The following is an 18,373-nucleotide window of genomic DNA, read 5'->3' on the forward strand; positions in this document are numbered from 1 at the left end:
GTCTCCTATACACAGACAGGTTACATTTATTGACAGACCCATTATAAGGTTGCACATTCAGTAAAAAATAAAATAAAATAAAAAATAAATGTGTAAATAAAAAGAAACTTGCTGAATAATGTTCTACAGTTTAAATGACTACATTACACCGAGCTATATAAGAAACGATGGTGATAATGAGTAATAATAATGCATATATATTGGAAATTGCTGCATGATTTTCTCTAACACTGCTACTTAAGTTATATTGCTTCTGTAGAAATGCATACTTACTGCTACTTTAGGAATTTACCAGACAGGTTAATTCAGAGCAACTTACTAAACTTTTATTATTATTTCTATTTATCTTTTACACCGAATCAATTTATACCGCTGGATATTTATTGTATAAAGGCTAGCACTGCAGTGCCGTATGTGGGAATCAAACCTAAAACTCTGAAATGGCAAGCCCAGTGCTCTAACTATTGTTAGCCTTCCTCTCCATCACTGTCTGCTTTTCTACCACAACGCGCAATCGTCTGGTCGCCCACAAATGTTTTTATTTTTATTTTGATTAATATTAACACAAATTGTAATTAAAAGAATACGTATAGTTGTTATCCAGTTATAACAGTCAAACACAAAGCTTCAATCTGTGTTCTGCCAAATGGAAGCTTGTTCTTGTCCATGGAGTTTTCAAGCGTTCCAACAAGCAGCTGCTTTAATGGGATTTTATGGGATTTTGTTAGAGGTTTGGATTATTCACATGCAAAGTTGATTTCGGAGCATCTTGCGTGTAGCTGGACACACCTTACTGCTCTGATTAAACTCAAGAGACCTGTGTCTGACGTGCACAGTACCACGCGCTGCCACCGACTTCCTGTTGTGCGGAGCTCAGATAGAGGGCTGCATCTGTTTCCTCCGTGTCCTAATGTGCAGTAATCCAGCCTCAGTGGGGGGCCCAGAGGCCGGGAACTAAGCTTAGGGCCCCAGGAGCCACGGCAGGCACGTGTAACAAACTGTGTATGTAGGTTTGGTGGCGATAACTAACGTTTCCATTTCAGTCCCGCGTCGACAGGTTATTGCTGCCGCAGCGTAATCATCTTAATGGCTCAGTTCACCTTGAGCTGTAGCCTAATACCGTCTAGGCCTTATTTAATTATTTATTTGATTTGCTATTGCGACTTCATTTCTATGGCGTCTCTCGTTTGGTCTTAAATGAAATGCTACCTGAGGTCAGAAACTGCTGATGACAGGCAGAGAAACAGTGAGACAACACAGATGATGTGTGAAACAGATTCTGCCTCATTTCTTTCCTCTGTAACAGTATGTGGTGGAAGCACTTAGTAGAGCAGTGTCTGGCTGTTGCATTGTTGACCAGTACTGCAGGGTTGAGGAGATGTTCCATGGTTAGGTACAGCATTAATTGTAGCAGAGCAGTCATGGCTTCTCAGAAGAGGGCATTTGTTCACTGCTGACATCATTTCTGACTGCTGTCTGTGGAGCCTTTTAAAAAAGAATGACAGGCAGGTCAGAAAATTTGTTATGACAGGATTTTTATTTGCAAAGAGCTGGGATGTGACATCACATCTGGACCCTTGACCTTGTTAGTTTAACAGATTTTCAGTTACCATTTTCTTAGTGGAGGATGTTTGAAGTATTACGTAAGCAAGGAGGCTGAGATAAATGTAAATAATGTGATGTGTCACTGCCAGAAGGAACATTGCTGGAAGTGGAGTCATGAAAGTTTACGGGAACCTTTATCCAAGGTTCCTTGCTATTATCTCACAACAGTCTTAAACATTTCTGCTCAGAACATAACCACAGTAATTTAGAACAATGTGTTTTAGGTCAGGATTACAGGACATAGACCAAATGCTACAATTTGTTGTGTATTTTAGTCTCTAGCATATGTGCACTTTTGAGAAGTCTTTAGTATTACAATATTATGCAAGAAGCTTTTCTTACCTGCTTTTTATATTGTTAAAAGCTATAATTTTCCACATCTCTCGAGTGGGATATCAAGTTATACTGTGTAAGAGGGAGATTGCTCTGACAGTGGGTGCATGCATTGTAAAGAATTGTGACTCAATACCAAAAGCTTTTTGCATGTTTAGCATAATTTGTTCAAATAATGGAAGCTCCCAGGGTTTACTGTTACTGCTGCAATATCTGTTTTTTTTTATTTATTGAGAAGTGTGGTGAAGTACTCAACAAGTGTAATAGCAGCTACTAGCCTGTATTGCTTTTGGAGCAAAACCAATGATATATTTTGCTCATTTGTTAAAGAACTTTTAAGAAAGACTCAAGGTAAATTATATAGTGAGCTCCATAATGTTTGGGACAAAGACATATTTTTTGTTTCTTTATTTGGCTCAGTACGCCACAATTTTAGATTTGTAGTCAAACAATTTGCATTTGGTTAAAGTGCCCATCCCCAGCTTTTATTTTTTTATATTTTGGATTCACATCACTTTTTATACATAGCCCACCATACTGTTTGGGACTGAACAGTTTCACAGGTGCTTCTGATTAGTCAGGTGTGTTCCTTAGAGCAGGCATGAGAGAGCTTTCAGTATCTAGCCTTGATCCTAGGCTTTTTAATTGCCTTTGGAGTCTGTTTCTGTAATTTGTCAACCTGTGGACCAGAGTTGTGCCAATGAAAGTCAAGGATGCCGTTATAAGGCAGTTAGAGGCTTAGGCCAGATCTTGTTCTTATTAAGAAGAAAGAGAGCACTGGTGAGCTCAGTAATTGCAAAGAGCCTGGTAAGCTAAGGAATAGCTCTGTAGTTGGTGACTGAAGAATTCTCACCATAATGAAGAATAAATCCCAAACAACTGTCCAACAGATCAGAAACACTCTTCGTGAGGCAGGCATAGGTGTGTGAGTGACTCCTGTCTGCAGAAGACTTCACGCACATTATTATAGGCTACACTGCAAGATGCCAGCTACTAGTTAACCATGAAAAACAGGATGGCCAGGTTACAGTTTGCTAAGGAGTGCCATAAAAGAGCCTGCAAATTCTGGAAAAAGGTATTGTGGACAGATGAGACCAAGATTTACTTGTATCAAAGTGATGGCAAGAGCAAAGCGCAGAGGCCAAAAGGAACTACTCAAGATCAGTGAAACGTGGTGGGGGTGTTATGATTTGGGCTGCCGCAAGCACTGGCTCACTGGTCTTCATTGATGATGTGATAGCAGCAGCACAATTCATTCATAAGAGTACAGAAACATCTTATCGGCTCAAGTTCAAGCAAATGTCTCCATACTCATTGCACGGCACCTCACCCTACAGCAAGACAATGATCCCAAACATACTTTTCAAATTTTCATTTTATTTTTATTTTTCCATGTTTTGAAATGACTTCATTTACATCAAAAGGAAATTTTATAGTTTGTGTTGTTTCCATATATGTGGTAAAACTAATTATAAAACTAATCATAATTATAAAACTATATCTTGTGACTTAATTAACATTCAAATCCAATAAAATAATTGATTGAATTTTTGCTGAATTTTTAATAAAAAATGGTGCGGTTTCACTCCATTTATCGCAACTGTCAAAATAGTGTACATCCAAACCATGGCTGTCTTGATACAAACGGCAGGATTTATTGATGGATACCATTCCCTCCAGGGCAGTGTAATGTTTCAGATTAATTCCTATCCCACAATTCTCAGCTTCAGGGATATACAGTATGCTGTGACCAACAGGCCACACTTTGCCCCATGCATCTCTCCTCAGTAGAAGGTCACATGGTCTGGGGACTACGAATCCCACAAAATCAAGCGAACTTTTCACAGAGGAGACATCACCATCACCAATTTACCATTTTTCAATCCTAGAAATAATTCAAAATAGAATCGACAGCAAAAGAGGATGCGTTAACCAACAGTGCATGCTATAGACCAAGGATATCAAAAAAACATTTAACTGGCCATTAAATACCGGCTACACGGTCTGTTTCCAAAAATATCTGGCCTGTTGGCTGCTCGTGCGTGATTCATTCTGAATGATAATTTCCAAATATTTAAGTGATGATTGCAAACCATGCCAGATGAATCAAAATAACCTATTCCATTGAAGCAGACGTTCTCGGGGAAATGAATATGGGCCTAACTCTAATTTGTTTTCGGCAGCCTCATAAGCTTTGTCTCGTCATTACCGTCTCAGATGCTCACCAACACAGAGGGATAATTTCGAGGCTTCTCGAAACGCGCCGGGAAAGAGGATTTCCAGAGGTCGTTGTTTTGTCATTTAGCGACACTTCATGAGCCAGATAAAAAATGCACATATTGCAGAAGGCGGATGGGATTATACACGCTGCTTCTCCCTCTTCTAAAACCTTTTTTTTTTTGCGATCTCCCTCTAAGCCCCCCCAGTGCACCTCTTAGCAGAGAATTATGTCAGTAGGGCTTAAGTGTCCCACTGTCTCAACACCTGCCGGAGTGACATCACAATGCATGCACTCTGGGAAGCAGAAATGACCTTTCCTGCGAGCTGTAAATGATGCATTATTTCCAATTTGGCTGCGGTAGATAGAACAAGCTGGAGAGCAAGATATGAATATTGCATTGGAGGGGGAAAGAAAAAAAACCTGCTAAATACCCAGGGTGCTCACCGTGATTATTTGTGTGAAATCAATTTACAAAATTAGCACGGAGTTCCACATGAGTATTTTAGTCATTGCACCATTTGTGGTGCCTCCGCTTGAGAGGAACTAAACATTTTTAGTTTTATTTTCTGATGCAAATAAAGCTAATCTGACAGTGTGAAAATCTCAGCAGACTGCCAGCTTTGGAAGATGCGTTCAGTATTAGAGGAAGTCCATTTTAGTAAACTGGGGATGTCTGCAACTCAGGGAGGCAATGGTGAATGAGTTTGGCATACCAGCTGACCTTATCATTCATAGTCAATGCATTTAAATTCATCTTGCAGGCCTTCAAATAACCAATGAAAAATAAATGTAGCTGTGAGATGTCAGCCATCAGCCTACAGCTGGTGCCGCAAGGATGAGCTTTCATTTGAATTTTGTGACAACTGATTGCTTTTGCCTCTGGAAAATTGTGCCCGGTTGTGAATACATTGGTAGCCAAACAGATTCTCTCCTTAATGTATGATTTGCAGTCCCTGTAGAGGCAATGGGGGAAGGTAAACGATACGTACGGCTGTGGGTGAGTTAGGTCAGAAAGGGGGAAGGCAAGGGCATCGCTTTACAGATTTCTGGTTAGAAATAAAAGCTTCACGCAAACGTTGCCACAAAAACATGAACCGCAAGTAATAGGTGACTGCAGGCACTTTCCCCCTCATTTTACACAGTTTGGGAGAGGCTGGCAGGAGGATAATAACAGCGCAGGTGTTACTTTACATTAACAGCATGACCTCAGGGTCACCATAGACGTAATGTGCTGGCAGGATGGTGGGAATCTTCAGCGACAGTGGGGTGAATGGTAATTTAATTATAAGGGAATTCCGAACACAGCAGTGGAATTGTTGGGTGAAGCTTGTAGTACAATTCATATTTGTATGAGGAGCTTGAAACTGTGTGTGCGTGTGTGTGTATATGCGTGACGTTGATTGTGTGCATGCGCGTACATGTGCCAGTACATCAAAGTCTCATTGCGTGTACGCGGGTGACTTATCATGCGCGCATGTGTGCGTGACTCATCGTGTGTGCGCATGTGGACGTGTGACTGCATGTGCGCGTGTACCTTTCTGCTTGTGCAAATGATTGCCCGTTTCATTCGCTGAGCCAAACTTGTCCCCCTGCAGATGTCGTCGTGATTCTGAGTGGCTTAAATGCTGATGGCATAAGTAGTGCAATCTGTGCTTTCTATTTAAAACACACACTCAGAAAATGTGCCCTAGCCCTCTTTTTCAGGACATCGCAGCTGGTGGTAACGTTGACTGGATGTCGTGCCAATATCTCGGTTAAATGGCTGAAAATGCGTAACTTTGTGCTCTGAAATTAATTGCAATCAAATCCATTGCTGGTAATGGTGTGGTTATGAATCTTAAATGGTTTGATCTTTTAATTAATTGTAACTGTAAATCCAGTGCTTCTGCATTGGTGATATGCAACGGATGGTGATCTCCAATATAGTTATATGGTACATGAAGCTTGAAACAAGGGTCTGAACGCTAGATAGCACAAACCCTTCACTGGTAACATTATTTGTTGGAATAGCCATCCCACTTTGCATTGTTTATTGTACCCTGATAACCTCGTTAAATTTGGCACACAGATTAGTATAATAGCATAGTAAGGTTGGTTGAAGTGATTTACTCCTGAATAGGAGTATGATAATTCAGTCTATAATAAGTACTATATATAGTCAATTCTTTGTGAAAAATTGCAATGGGTGATGTGAAAGAAACAGGCATACTCGCTGTCCTTGTATTTATTTATTATTTTTGGACAGATAGAGTCTGTTCAAAGGCAAATATTACACAGTACATTATAACTCTGTCAGACTAATGAGAGGGTTTGCTGAAAAAGCCCTTCTTGAATCGCTAATTGCCTCCTCGGATATTCCCCCTAAGCATCCTCGGCCATCAGACTTGTAAATCGACAGACCGAATATTTTAAAAGACAAGCGTCGAGAATATTCATGTTCATGTCCACGGCCATTTAGATAGCATCAAAAAATCTTTTACACCATTTATGGATTTTATGTCACGAAAACATATGTGCTGAGTCCTGATCACATCTGTGCTGACTGTGACCCTGCAGCCCCACAGGGTTATAATTGGCTTTAGCATCGCGCCAGGAGGGAAGGTTTTTTTAGCGCCAGGATTGTCCTTGCGTCATTATGCGCTGGTGGCTCTTCTGGTCGACTGGCTGCGTGTACTCCTGGGGCCTGCACCAGCTGCGCAAGTCCTGCGCTCTTCCAACATAATGACTGCGCAGCTCAGCTGGCCGACTGCGCTGTAAAGAGAAGTGGTGACAGAGTGAACTTCAGAGGGGAGTACACACTTCTCTGCACTCTCCCTTATGGAAAGAGCATGCTGCCAGGACGAGACAGACACAGAAATAAAACTGTTCCCAATATCTCATTGTTTCCAGCAGAGAGTAGCTTGTTATCTCGATAACGACTCCTTTCGGGTTGTAAGGGGGAGAAGTAGTTCAGAGACCTCATAAATCTCTACACAGGTGTTCCCCAAGGTCCGGTCCTTGGTCCTCTCCTTTTCACTGCCTGTTCTAAGTCTCTCTTTATATAGTTCTGTCAGCTCCTGTGGTAACATTTCCTGTCTGTTTGGGCACCCTAGTGGTGAAAAGAGCCTCCCATTATGGTCAGAAGAGCAGAAACCATAACCGTCTTCTGATGCGGGCTGAAAACCCACCTCTTCAGACCGAATTATGGCTCCCCTGACCCTCTTTAGCTATCCTCCTCCTTCATGAATTTTCTTTGATGATAATGATGTTATAGGTATAGCGCTGTAAAGGTAGGCTGGCAGTATTTATACAAGTTTACTTTATAACTTTACACTTATTGATAATAGATGGAATATCTGTGACTTGGTAAATATAACACTGTTGTATTCCTGAGACTAACACTGATGTTCTTCACTTTTGTCTGCTAAGTGACTGTAATATCATGTTATGCCTTAGAAACACAGTTAGCCTGCATGCAGAGGGTGCCTGAGACAGACTAAATGTGGCAGAATAAAAAGCAGGAATAAAAAGACAGAGACAGGCTGAGCCCTCGTTCTGTGGTGATGCGGTGCCTGGGGAACAGCAGCAGTGGCAGTGATGACCTGTGAGTAAAGTACTGCTCTCACTGTAGGTGGCTGAGTCAGTCCCTCCCATGGGCTCGGCAGACGGAGAGCATTGACGTGATTTCCAGTTGGAGGCTGGCACCAGTGTTGTCCTTCTGACTGGCTTCTTGTCAATCAAAGACGATGTCAGTCAGTAGAGAGAGGAGAGAGATTTCCCTAAATAATGACTGACGTGGGAATGAAGCTGTCTTCAGTTAAAGTTGTGAATAAAGCCCTTTGCGCACAGGCTTTTGTAATAATAATAATAATAATAATAATAATTTCACTGAAAGTATGGCAAGGCTTCCTAAGGTCTTCACAGTAAACAAAGCCTTGGAAGCACAGCAACTGGGAAAGAAAAAATGACAATTTAGCTACAACAGCAACATAGGATGAAAAACAATACCATACAGTACAATACCTGCTGTTTGAACATCTTTAAAAAAGGAAATAAAATACATTTTTGTGATTAATTATCTTTCACGTTTAGGTGTCTTTCAGATTTAAATTGAGCCAGGTTTGCCTGAAAATGCACCATTTCACTGGAATAAGATTCTGACTCCATCATTCCCTGCACACCAGGCTTACAAACCAACCTTTGACAGAAGAACCGATGCCGCAGCATTCAATATTTCACTGGCCTTCGAGGACTTTAAAGGCCTCTTAAATGTGATCCAACCGACCCCGACTGGTCATTCTAGGGCAGGAGTGCTATACGAAGTCACTGGGGTAGACTTCACACTTGACCCTCTGACAGTTTGGCACACGCTTCAAAGGGACCGTTTAAGCTTGTCAGCTCATGTGCCTATTAAGGGGACGTCTCCGCTCCGGCTGCATGTATGAGTATTCGGATAGGTAATTATTAAGTGTATTGGGGGAAGCCTGCACGCTGACCTTTTCCAGTGCGAGTGTGCCCTCATTAACACACTCCCAACTGTTTGTCGTGCCGTTCCCTCCCACTTAATCATCTTTATTCCCCCTGGAAATGAATGCATGGCCTTGCAGTATTCCATTTTTGATTGCTCGCGGCAATGAAAATGCTTCCGTATTGACGGACTTTGATGATTAATTGGTTGGCGTTAATGTATGGACGTAGCGAGGTATGCTATGGGGCGCACTGATCGCCTTAACGGAGGTTTGAAGTTGCGCTTGCGTTCAAGACTGGGCTTTAGCGTGCATAACATACCTTGGCGTTAGATTGAACTTTCTTCATTTTCATGGTCTTTTAGCTGGGCTAAATAGAATGCGTCACATCCACATAAATGTTTCCACCTGAGTGCGTGTCCACTTACAAACACTCACAAAGGGATGCTTTCAGCAGCACCGAAGCAATCATAGACCACAGCACTGAATGGAGTTCTCGAGCCCCTGCAAACGCCTGACAGTTAATCAGGAGTGGCCTTGCTTTTCAGCAATGTGCCAGTCTACAAACCCGTAGTTCAGAAAATGAAAGCCTGCGCGGACAGTAAATATCCAAATTCACTTTTACTTTTTTCTTTTTTTACGTCTGTCACACACAGACTTAAGTACGAACAAGTAAAGAATAGAGCATCCGTTTAGGATGTATAATTTTTGTTTAAGATCAAATTCCACACCTTTGGAGCTGTCAGTCAGCCCGTCCAGGGAAACGCTCACTCTTAAGTGTGGTGGGTGCATGGTCTGGAACCACTAATTTGCCATAAGTGGGAGTCACCCAGGGAGGGGTGGTTTAAATTGGTGGGATATCCTCCCCACCACACCACGCAAGACGTAATTAGCTGATCGATCCGCCTGTCATCATGGTGTTAGTGTGGTCTGGCTGCGAAGCACCGGATGGCTGTACGCAGATGTTGTGGTAATGGCATGGCCCTAAAAATGGATTCGGCTTTTCACATTCCAAGGGAAAAATAGGGGGACGTCGAAAAAGAGAGAAATCAATTTCCTGGCTTTTTTTATCATTTTACTGCTGTGTGAACGTAACGGCAACGTTGATCTGATGGATTTGAAGGAGGAGATGAGAATTCAATCCGCCATGAGGTCTTTAGCAGTTCACCTGAAAAAGAAACGTGATGTATGTATGACCCCATTCTTTTTTTTATTAACATAGCATCATCACTAATATGAAACTAAAGGTTTAGGAAGTCACAACAAAAATCCATGCTGCTTTGAAGGTGCACACCACCAAAGCATTTTCATTTTATAGGCTGTTCTCTGTCCTTGGTATGCATTGGCACAGGTACTTTCATCTTCTCAATCGATTCCTGGAACCCTGAACCAGTTTTTCTCCATTATCTCCATCCTCCCTCTGTTCCTGGCTTTTAACAATGCTCTCTGTTTAGAGAATGAAAGCTCTGGCTTCCCCTGTGAATGGCTAAATGCATTGTATGTCCTCTTAGCCCTGAAGACAACTATGCATTACAAGTAAATTCAAATGGTCACTAGTGCTGTTTTCCCACAGAGGGTCATTTCATTGCTTCAACACTTTAGCCACTACAAGCATGCTAATATGATAAACTGTGCTTGCTGTGTGTTTTTGTAGCAGAACACCAGAGAAATGAGAAAGTTCCTGTAAAGCTTTGGTAACTTCAGTGTTTCAGTTCTGGAGATATGACAAAACGTACTATTTTGAAGTTGTGACAACATCGAACTGAAATATTTTGTTTTTTGCACGAGTCAACATTTTCCTGCGAGCTTGTGTTAACACGTGGTCTGAGAGCATTATTGTTTATTGTTCTGTTAATCATGAAACCTGTTCCCTTTCCTTTCAGATCTTTCGCCGCGCTGACAAAAATGGTGAGTAAATCCATTACTCTGCAGAACTCTTGAAAGGCAGATGAAGGACATATTATGGTTCAGTTTCTATGTGCTGTTTTTTTCTTCTCAAGACTTGCTTGAAATGGCTTGAAATCCTGGGGGGCAAGGGATTGCTCGGTCAGGCACTGTTGTGATATGTAATTCGGCTGTTAAAGAGATTTATTTGGAAGAAAACTTGGCTTGGCTTTCCTGTGGTCTATCGCTCATTGTACACTGTTACAGTATAATGCTTTCTGGGGAAGATGTGAGTCCACACTATAATAGCAAGAACTGACAGCACCAGTCCTGTAACGTATGCTTGTAGCTATGGATAAGATACCACCTCCTGAAATATTTTTGTTGTGGTATTTTTTGGGGGTGTGTCCACCAGGACGGACAAACCCCCCAACCTCCTGCCCCCCCCCCCCCCAGCTCGTGTTTATTTTATCACCACATGATTTTGAGGTGTTTCCAGTGCTTGCCCTCACTGTTTTCAGTTGGACTCTTGCAGCGACATTCAGCGTTTTTGTCTTGGATGAAGACATCAAGTTGGGTGTCATCAACTGAGAAAGTGGTTGTGTTCTGTGGTTGTATTGTGTTACTCCTTCCTTTAACCAGTAGCACTAAGCAGTGTCAGATTAGCCATGAGATATGGTATATTCTACCCTGCCATTCATTGTCGAAACACTGAATTATGTTTGTTTATTGGAGCCAGATGTTATCAGTGATGACTGACGTCTCTATTTTAGGATGGGTTAACAGTGCAACCTTGAGGACGTGATGTTCGCAGAGGCTCAAAACTGCCACCACGCCGCCCACGCGTTTCGTTACGTAAATAAGACAGCTGCCAGAGAGCAAATGGATCTCTGGAAGCGTGACGGTGGTAACCAATCAAACGCCAAACGTTGAAAACGCCTCATGCTTCCTAGAAGTCCTGAAGCGCCTTGGATTTCATGACAGCACTTGGGGACGTGACTTTAAGAAACTGTCCACCATAAGATCTGCTTAAAGAAGGGAGTCTGGTGAAGATGTAGGCCTGGGTTCAATCAACGTTCGTCCTTAACTTTAACTCAGAAATAAATGCAAGTGTTAATTTTTTTGTATAATTTACAGTTTACAGTTAGTTACTTGGCAAACGTTTTTAGCCAAAACGACTTACAGCAAATAAATATTACATGGTAAGCAACACCATCATAGCTAGAGATGACAGTTAAATCAGTGTTACCATTTTGGTGCATGTCTCAGAACCTGCATATTAAAGGCCTGCATAATAAAGGGACTGTTTTTTATTTAACAATTTTTTTTTTCATTTTTCATTGAGGTGAAGTCCTGACAGATTGAAAGATGGATTTTTGGGTGTCTCGTGGCATATCCTGTAGAGCACTGTCCACATACATGCTCATTATGAGCCCTGATGTCGGTGGTTCAAAATCTGACCGCACAACCTTTGTCACACGTCTCTCCCTCTCTCTCTCTCTCTTCCCCCGTTCTTCTTGCCTGTCCAATAAAGCTGAAAACCCCTCAAAAAATGTTTTTTTAAAAGATGGATTTTCAGACATTTGCAGACAACTTTCTTCACTAACACCATTTGGTGAGTTTATTGCACCTATCAATGAATAAAAACAGAAAAAAGTTTTTAAAAAGATTTTTTTTAAAAACCATTTGTTTTAGCAGTGAGTCAGAGTTGAGGAACGCAGACTGAATTCAGGCCGCGGAGACGCACATTTGTGGGGAGGAAAGCAGAATAGACGGCTGGAAGCGTAACGCTCCCGCTGCTCCTGTTCCTCCGCGGAACGCAACGGCTCCTCCTGTTACTCAGCTGACAGGTTTTCGTTACTTTTTTTCCCTCACAGAGGTTTCTGACTACCGGGGCCTGTCCCTGCCTCGCTGCGTCTGTTGATGCAATCTGGCTGCTCCGGTAGCCAGGCAGCCTGCTGGTGCTCGCTGGCCGCCGGTCAATCACGTAAGAGGAGAGCGCAGATTTCGATGGAGATCTTGAGGACGGGCCAGCCTCTCATCTCCGGTGTGCTTGGGCCCCAGCGTGACGGGGCCCGATTAATTATTGATGCCACAGATTTTTCGGGAGGCCTGGAGGGCAGACTCCTAATGGGCCTCCAGGAAGCTAATTCCTGGAAAGAGATACACTGCAATGCACTGGAGATCACTTCTGACCCTGAGTTTAGCACGTACGATGATCTGACACGAAGAATTAAACATATTAAGCTTTCAAACAAAAGAAAAATATCCTTTTAGCAGCACTGATTATATTTTATACAAAATGGTTCAAAAAAATGTTTCAAATGTTTTTTAGTTGATTGCTGTTTAAAGCATAACAATACTAGGCAGTGCTTTGACTATGATAAAGATGAAAAATGAGTTTTTTAGTTGCAGAGTGTATGGGAAACAAAGGATACTGTGTGTCGCTGTGTTTGAGTAACATACATAGTTTTTAATAGGGTGATATGCACATGACACAATTTGTGAAGACTTCATTGCAAAATTTCATTATCAGGTGATATGTTTCATGTAACAGTGATATGTTTATACAATTTATGTCATTTTAGTAACAAAGGTTTAAATACAGGACAGAAAAAACCTGTCAAAACTGATTCCGCAATGAATGGACAGATTTCCATTAAAAAAATGTTCCAAATGTGGTGAATTTTACAGAAACCGTCTTTTCCTCGATTTTTTCCCCAAAGTAAAAAAAAAGGTGCAGTGGACCTTTCTGGATTTTTGTCTCAGTCTTCCTCATGTGAACTCAATGCTAGGAGCCCCAGTTATGCTTAAACAGCTTATCTGCCTGACTGCTAAATTTGCTGACCAAGTGCTAGCATAGGACACAGCAGCCCTCTATCACATTCACAGTCACAACAAAGCTGCCATTGACAGTTGATCCATTCTCCTTAACGTGGTTCAATGCACACACACGACAGAGCAGGCCACTCAATTCCCCAAGGCACTTCCTGCTTACCACAGTGACTTTACATGGGGCACACATTGCTTTAATTCTGATCAGATTCTGAGCTGGAACAGCAAACACAAATGCTATGTTTTAATCTTTCTCTTGTATGTTGAAAGTCAGGAAGACTCTTTTCCTCTTATCGCACTGTCACAAATCCCAAAATGAGCAGAGATCAACCAATCAACCAACAGCTGTTGACCACTATAGGCTATCAATCATCCAGCAAAGTATTAAAATTAATAAACTTGAATCCTTGCTTACAATCATGTTGGCTGGTCAGTAAAGACACAGCTGTCAGAAACCATAGCAATGATAGAATCATTTAAAAATTGTAATAATAATAATAATATTAATAATAATATAGTCTTATATTTCTTATTTCTTAGTCTAATAATTCTTACTTTGAAATAACTTCTGAAGATGAATTGTCAGTTTCAAAATAACATTCAGACTAATCATTTAAACCTGATATAACATATGGCTAAATATAATTATTGTTTGAATCGAGTGGATGTGCTTACATTACCTCCAGTTAAAGACCTGAATTTAATGAGCTCGAATAATTTTCACAACATGTTATGCAAGTAAAATGCTTTCTTAAATGTCCTCAATTAAATATAATTTTATACACTAAACTGAAAACATTAACCCTTTAATGACCAGCTCGACTGAGCAGTATCATTTTCATTGGGATTTACTGGTGCATTTCGATTTTAAACTTTTCTTAGATTATTACTATTAAAAAAAAAGAATTTAATTGAAAAATGCGATAATAGGGTGCTCATTTCTGAATCTGTTATTTAAAAGCAAACATAAGATAATATAGCCACTAATATTTATCATATTAAATGTAATTAATCTATAGAAATCTATAACCTCTTGCTCCAGCTTCAGAGTGCCCTACTAGACCCTTTCATTTCTATGCACTTCTCAAAGAAGTAAAATATTATTAATTAGTTCAACTAATCACATACATATCGCAATGACTGTATAAAGACAAGATTGTGTATCTTTTAAGTGATTGCGCAAGTGAACCAACAATATTTCACTGCACTGTTAGTTATGTGTGTTATGTGTAGACCAGAGGTCACCACTCTTTTTTTTAAGCCCGAGCTTCATTTGGAGCCAATTCCTAATTCGGATCAGTTACAAGGTAGGAAACAGGATGGACCAAAACAGACGGTAATAAAAATGTGTGCATGGACTGAATCGAATGCAGAATTAAGATAAATACCCTGGCACAGGGGACCGAATCTCTAGCAGGTGTTTATTCTCACTACGTGTGTAATTCATTCAAGCTGTCAGGAGAGGAGGCTGGATGAGGTTGCGCTGGTAGGTTGTTTGGGATGAGGGGTGATGTCCAGGCAGTTAGAGGTTGTTCTGGACAAGCGATGAGGTACAGTTGTGTCGCTAGTTAGAGACTGTACTGGATACGCGCTGAATGTGATGGTCATGTATTTTATACGGTGTAGTACATAAGTGTTTGGAAGGTGACACAATTTATGTTGCTGTGACTCTGTACTTCAGCACATTGGATTTGAAATGAAAGAATGAACACGAGGTTAACGTGCAGACTGTCAGCTTTCATTTGAGTGCATTTACATCCATATGGGGTGATTCCTGTAGGAATTACAACCCTTTTTATGTACATAGTTCCCTCCAAGATATGGAGGTATTGAATTAAAATGAAAGCTGACAGTCTGCACTTAAACCTGATACACATTGTTTTATTTCAAATCCAATGTGCTGCAGTACAGAGCCAAAAGCACAAAACATTGTGTCGCTGTCCAAATACCTACACACTGGACTGTACATTGCAAACTTGAGCCGCCCATCCAGAACTCAGCACCATCTGGAAGACCAGCAGTTGCCTAGTCCAATCTGGGGAAGTGAACCCCATTAATCCATGGCCAGCCTGTCGAAGTGAAACTCCTATCCCCCATCCGATCTACCACACCCCCGCCCCCCCTCCCCGGCTCTCTCTCTCTTAATTTAGTTAAGCGTTTGCTTAGGCACAGGAACACTGCCATTACTCAGTGACAGAGTGCTTTGGCAGTACACTTGGCCAGCACGTGCGCTTTTATAACATTGGATCTTGTTGACCCTTGAAGGGCCTCAAACAAAAACACCTGTCAAATCAATGATTTCATATGTCATATATCTCTTGTCATATACATTCTCCTAAGGCCCACTGATTCTTTTTTGTCCCCTGTAGGGTACACAAGTCTCTGGCCTTAATCTAAAGAACCTGAATGCTGAATCCCACACTACATGGGACATCCATTTGATAAAAGGACTAAATAAATAATATGCTTGAAAGTATTTTCACTGCAACTTGTCTTTGTCACCCAGTAAAATTGTACGATATCAAAGAAATGAAAATACGTTTAAAAAACTACTTTTTTTATGCTGGGTCTGAGGAGGATATGAGGAGTGTGGGCGTGTGCGGTCCTGGGGTGCGGCAAACTGCAGAGCGGTATCTCAGCCCTCGTTTTGCCACTTTCACGATCAGAGTATGCGAGCGGGGAGACCAGATTATTACTAAGAAAAACTGCGCTTCACTGAGGTTCACAGGGGAGAGCCCGGAGGTGTTTCAGCTTAAAATATACTCTCCAGGCTGTAGACACAATGATGAGACCACAGGGGCTGAACGGCCAGTTTGCATAATCAACCATCTTGTATTCCTCTTACAAATAATAAAAAAAAGTATATATATATTAATGTTCATGTATGGTAAGTAGCCGCGGCAGAATAAACCACTCCGAGCCTCATGGTACTAGTGATATATACCCTACGTGCTCCTGCGGTGAAAACAGTATAAGGCTGCCTGCATATATATCAGGAGAGCTGCACAGCTTGCCATGGTTCATTCTTCTGTGGGAGATGGATCAGGCCAAAACGAATGAATTGAAGGGGATATATCTTAGTAGAGCGGGAAAGAATATTTCACGTGTCAAGAAAGTATATCATGTCAGAATGAATACATCACATTACAGAAGAAAAAACATGTATCAATGCCACATTGAATATATCATAAAAATATATAAATGTCAAATTGGATATATCATATCTACCTCTGGAGCACATCCCTTCCCTCCCATCTCCCATAGCTCCTGCTCCAATCTCCTCCTACTCTATGTTATTGCTCAGAACAAACGTGAAAAACCTTCCTAAGGCTTTGAAAACCAAACAATTTAACATATTCCTCTTGACGAATATCTTGCATATATGGGCAAGTCGTCTATGAGGGCGATTTCAGCACATAGAATTTACGTAGAAAGGTTAAGAGAAGCTATTTTTAAGTGCCCTGGACCCGGATGTTGAACTCTGTAAGTTATCATCTCTTTCCATCTTGAGTTATTACTGTCAGATACAGCCTTCACTATATGTAATGAAAGAATTTGGCCTTCCCTCAAGATTCAATTGCAATGAAAGCTTTGTTGCAAATGGTTTCTCGTGCCAAATGCGGCAAATGGATGTCACCTTATCACAAAAAAAAAACAGCAAACGATTAAGAAAATAGCAAAATATGAAGAAAAAGAGCAATGCCGCTTTCTCTTTGCCTTATGAGTCTAACTGTCAAATGAAAAGCAGACACATTCTTGGTACATTATATTTGTATGTACTTCTTTTTGGCACATATTACATCGTAGGCTGCAGCATACCGCAATGCGTGCATTAACAAATGTCAAGAATGCAAGAGAAGGACGGTTTAGTTGTACGAGCCGTGTCACCGCGTGGTCTCCCTCATTGTCAATCCTCAAGGCTCTTTAAAAGAAAGCATCCCCGACGGCAACTGTTGCTATGACAACAGGTTTTGCTCTCGCTTTTTTTTTTTTTTTAGAGAGAGCGAGCCAGAGGCTGAGAAAAGAGTGATACTAATAATGGGCAATACTAATAAATGATAATGTGTGTAACAAAGGCCTTCATTTAAGAAGGCGTCTGTGAAACGGTGTGCCTGTCACTTAGAGAAGTGGAAAGGAAGTGTCCAAAGGCCCGTGTACTGCTGACGTAAATATGGTACTGTGCGAAGAGTATGTGTGCGGAGGAGTCCTCGATCGTCACAGGGAGCACTGAAGTTTCTGACAGCACCCTTTTAGCATTTTGTTGTGCGCACGTTTTGGACATCCTAGTGAAGTGTTTATTAAAATGAACGCGAGAACCTATAGACTTAGGTCCTGGTTTATAAGAAGCCAGCTGTGTCCTCATAGCCCACCTAGTCTCCGTACCTGCCTAGTCTATATGTCTCTGTCTGGCCAGTCGATTTTTAATTATTAGGATGTTATGATAAATCCCTATGATCCTGTTGTCGATAGTTGCATGTACTGTACCTTGCTAATGCTTTATGTCAGTTTGTTTCAGTAGGCTATGTCTATTAACACTAGGTCCGGACTAATTACTTGTTTATTTTATGCATGATGTATTTCTATATATAACTAAACTGGATTATTTTGTCTGTTTGCCCTGGGTTCCCATGGGGTTATGGTTTGTGAATTGTATGTTTTTTTTTTTTTGTGCCACATGCATGTCATGTTTACTTTAATTGGCGCTGCTAACATCATGCCCAGGGACGGAAGTTGAAAATTAGCCATTTGACTAACACTGGCACTTTTACAGTAATGTTGAATATTGTGCACTGTCTGTAAAAAATTAATTAAGAAAAATATTCTGCCTGCTGAAATAAAAACTGGGTAGTTAGTCCCGTCAAAGTCGTGACCGTTTATCGGTGTAGCCGGTGGTCAGACAGGCCTCTCTCTATCGCGCTGCTGAAACATTCCAAACCACGCAATTCTGGACAGATAACGTCAGTCTGCTCTGCACGTACCCTGCTCCAGTAAACAAACCGCCGATTTTACAGACTGCAGGCAGCCGGTGAAACAAAGCAAAATGTCCAGA

The 18,373-nt window shown here is 41.2% G+C and overlaps 1 protein-coding gene across 1 annotated transcript in view; it reads left to right on the forward strand.

The window, feature by feature from the left end:
- LOC118211596 (N-terminal EF-hand calcium-binding protein 1-like) overlaps positions 1-18,373 on the forward strand; it is a 46,643-nt gene that overhangs the window by 496 nt on the left and 27,774 nt on the right. Inside the window, exon 2 of the mRNA XM_035388932.1 lies at positions 10,488-10,512. Coding sequence (XP_035244823.1) covers positions 10,488-10,512 — 25 coding nt within the window. The remainder of the gene's footprint in view (positions 1-10,487; positions 10,513-18,373) is intronic.

The sequence above is a fragment of the Anguilla anguilla genome, chromosome 13 (genome assembly GCF_013347855.1).
Source record: "Anguilla anguilla isolate fAngAng1 chromosome 13, fAngAng1.pri, whole genome shotgun sequence".
NCBI classification, from domain to species: Eukaryota; Metazoa; Chordata; class Actinopteri; order Anguilliformes; family Anguillidae; genus Anguilla; species Anguilla anguilla.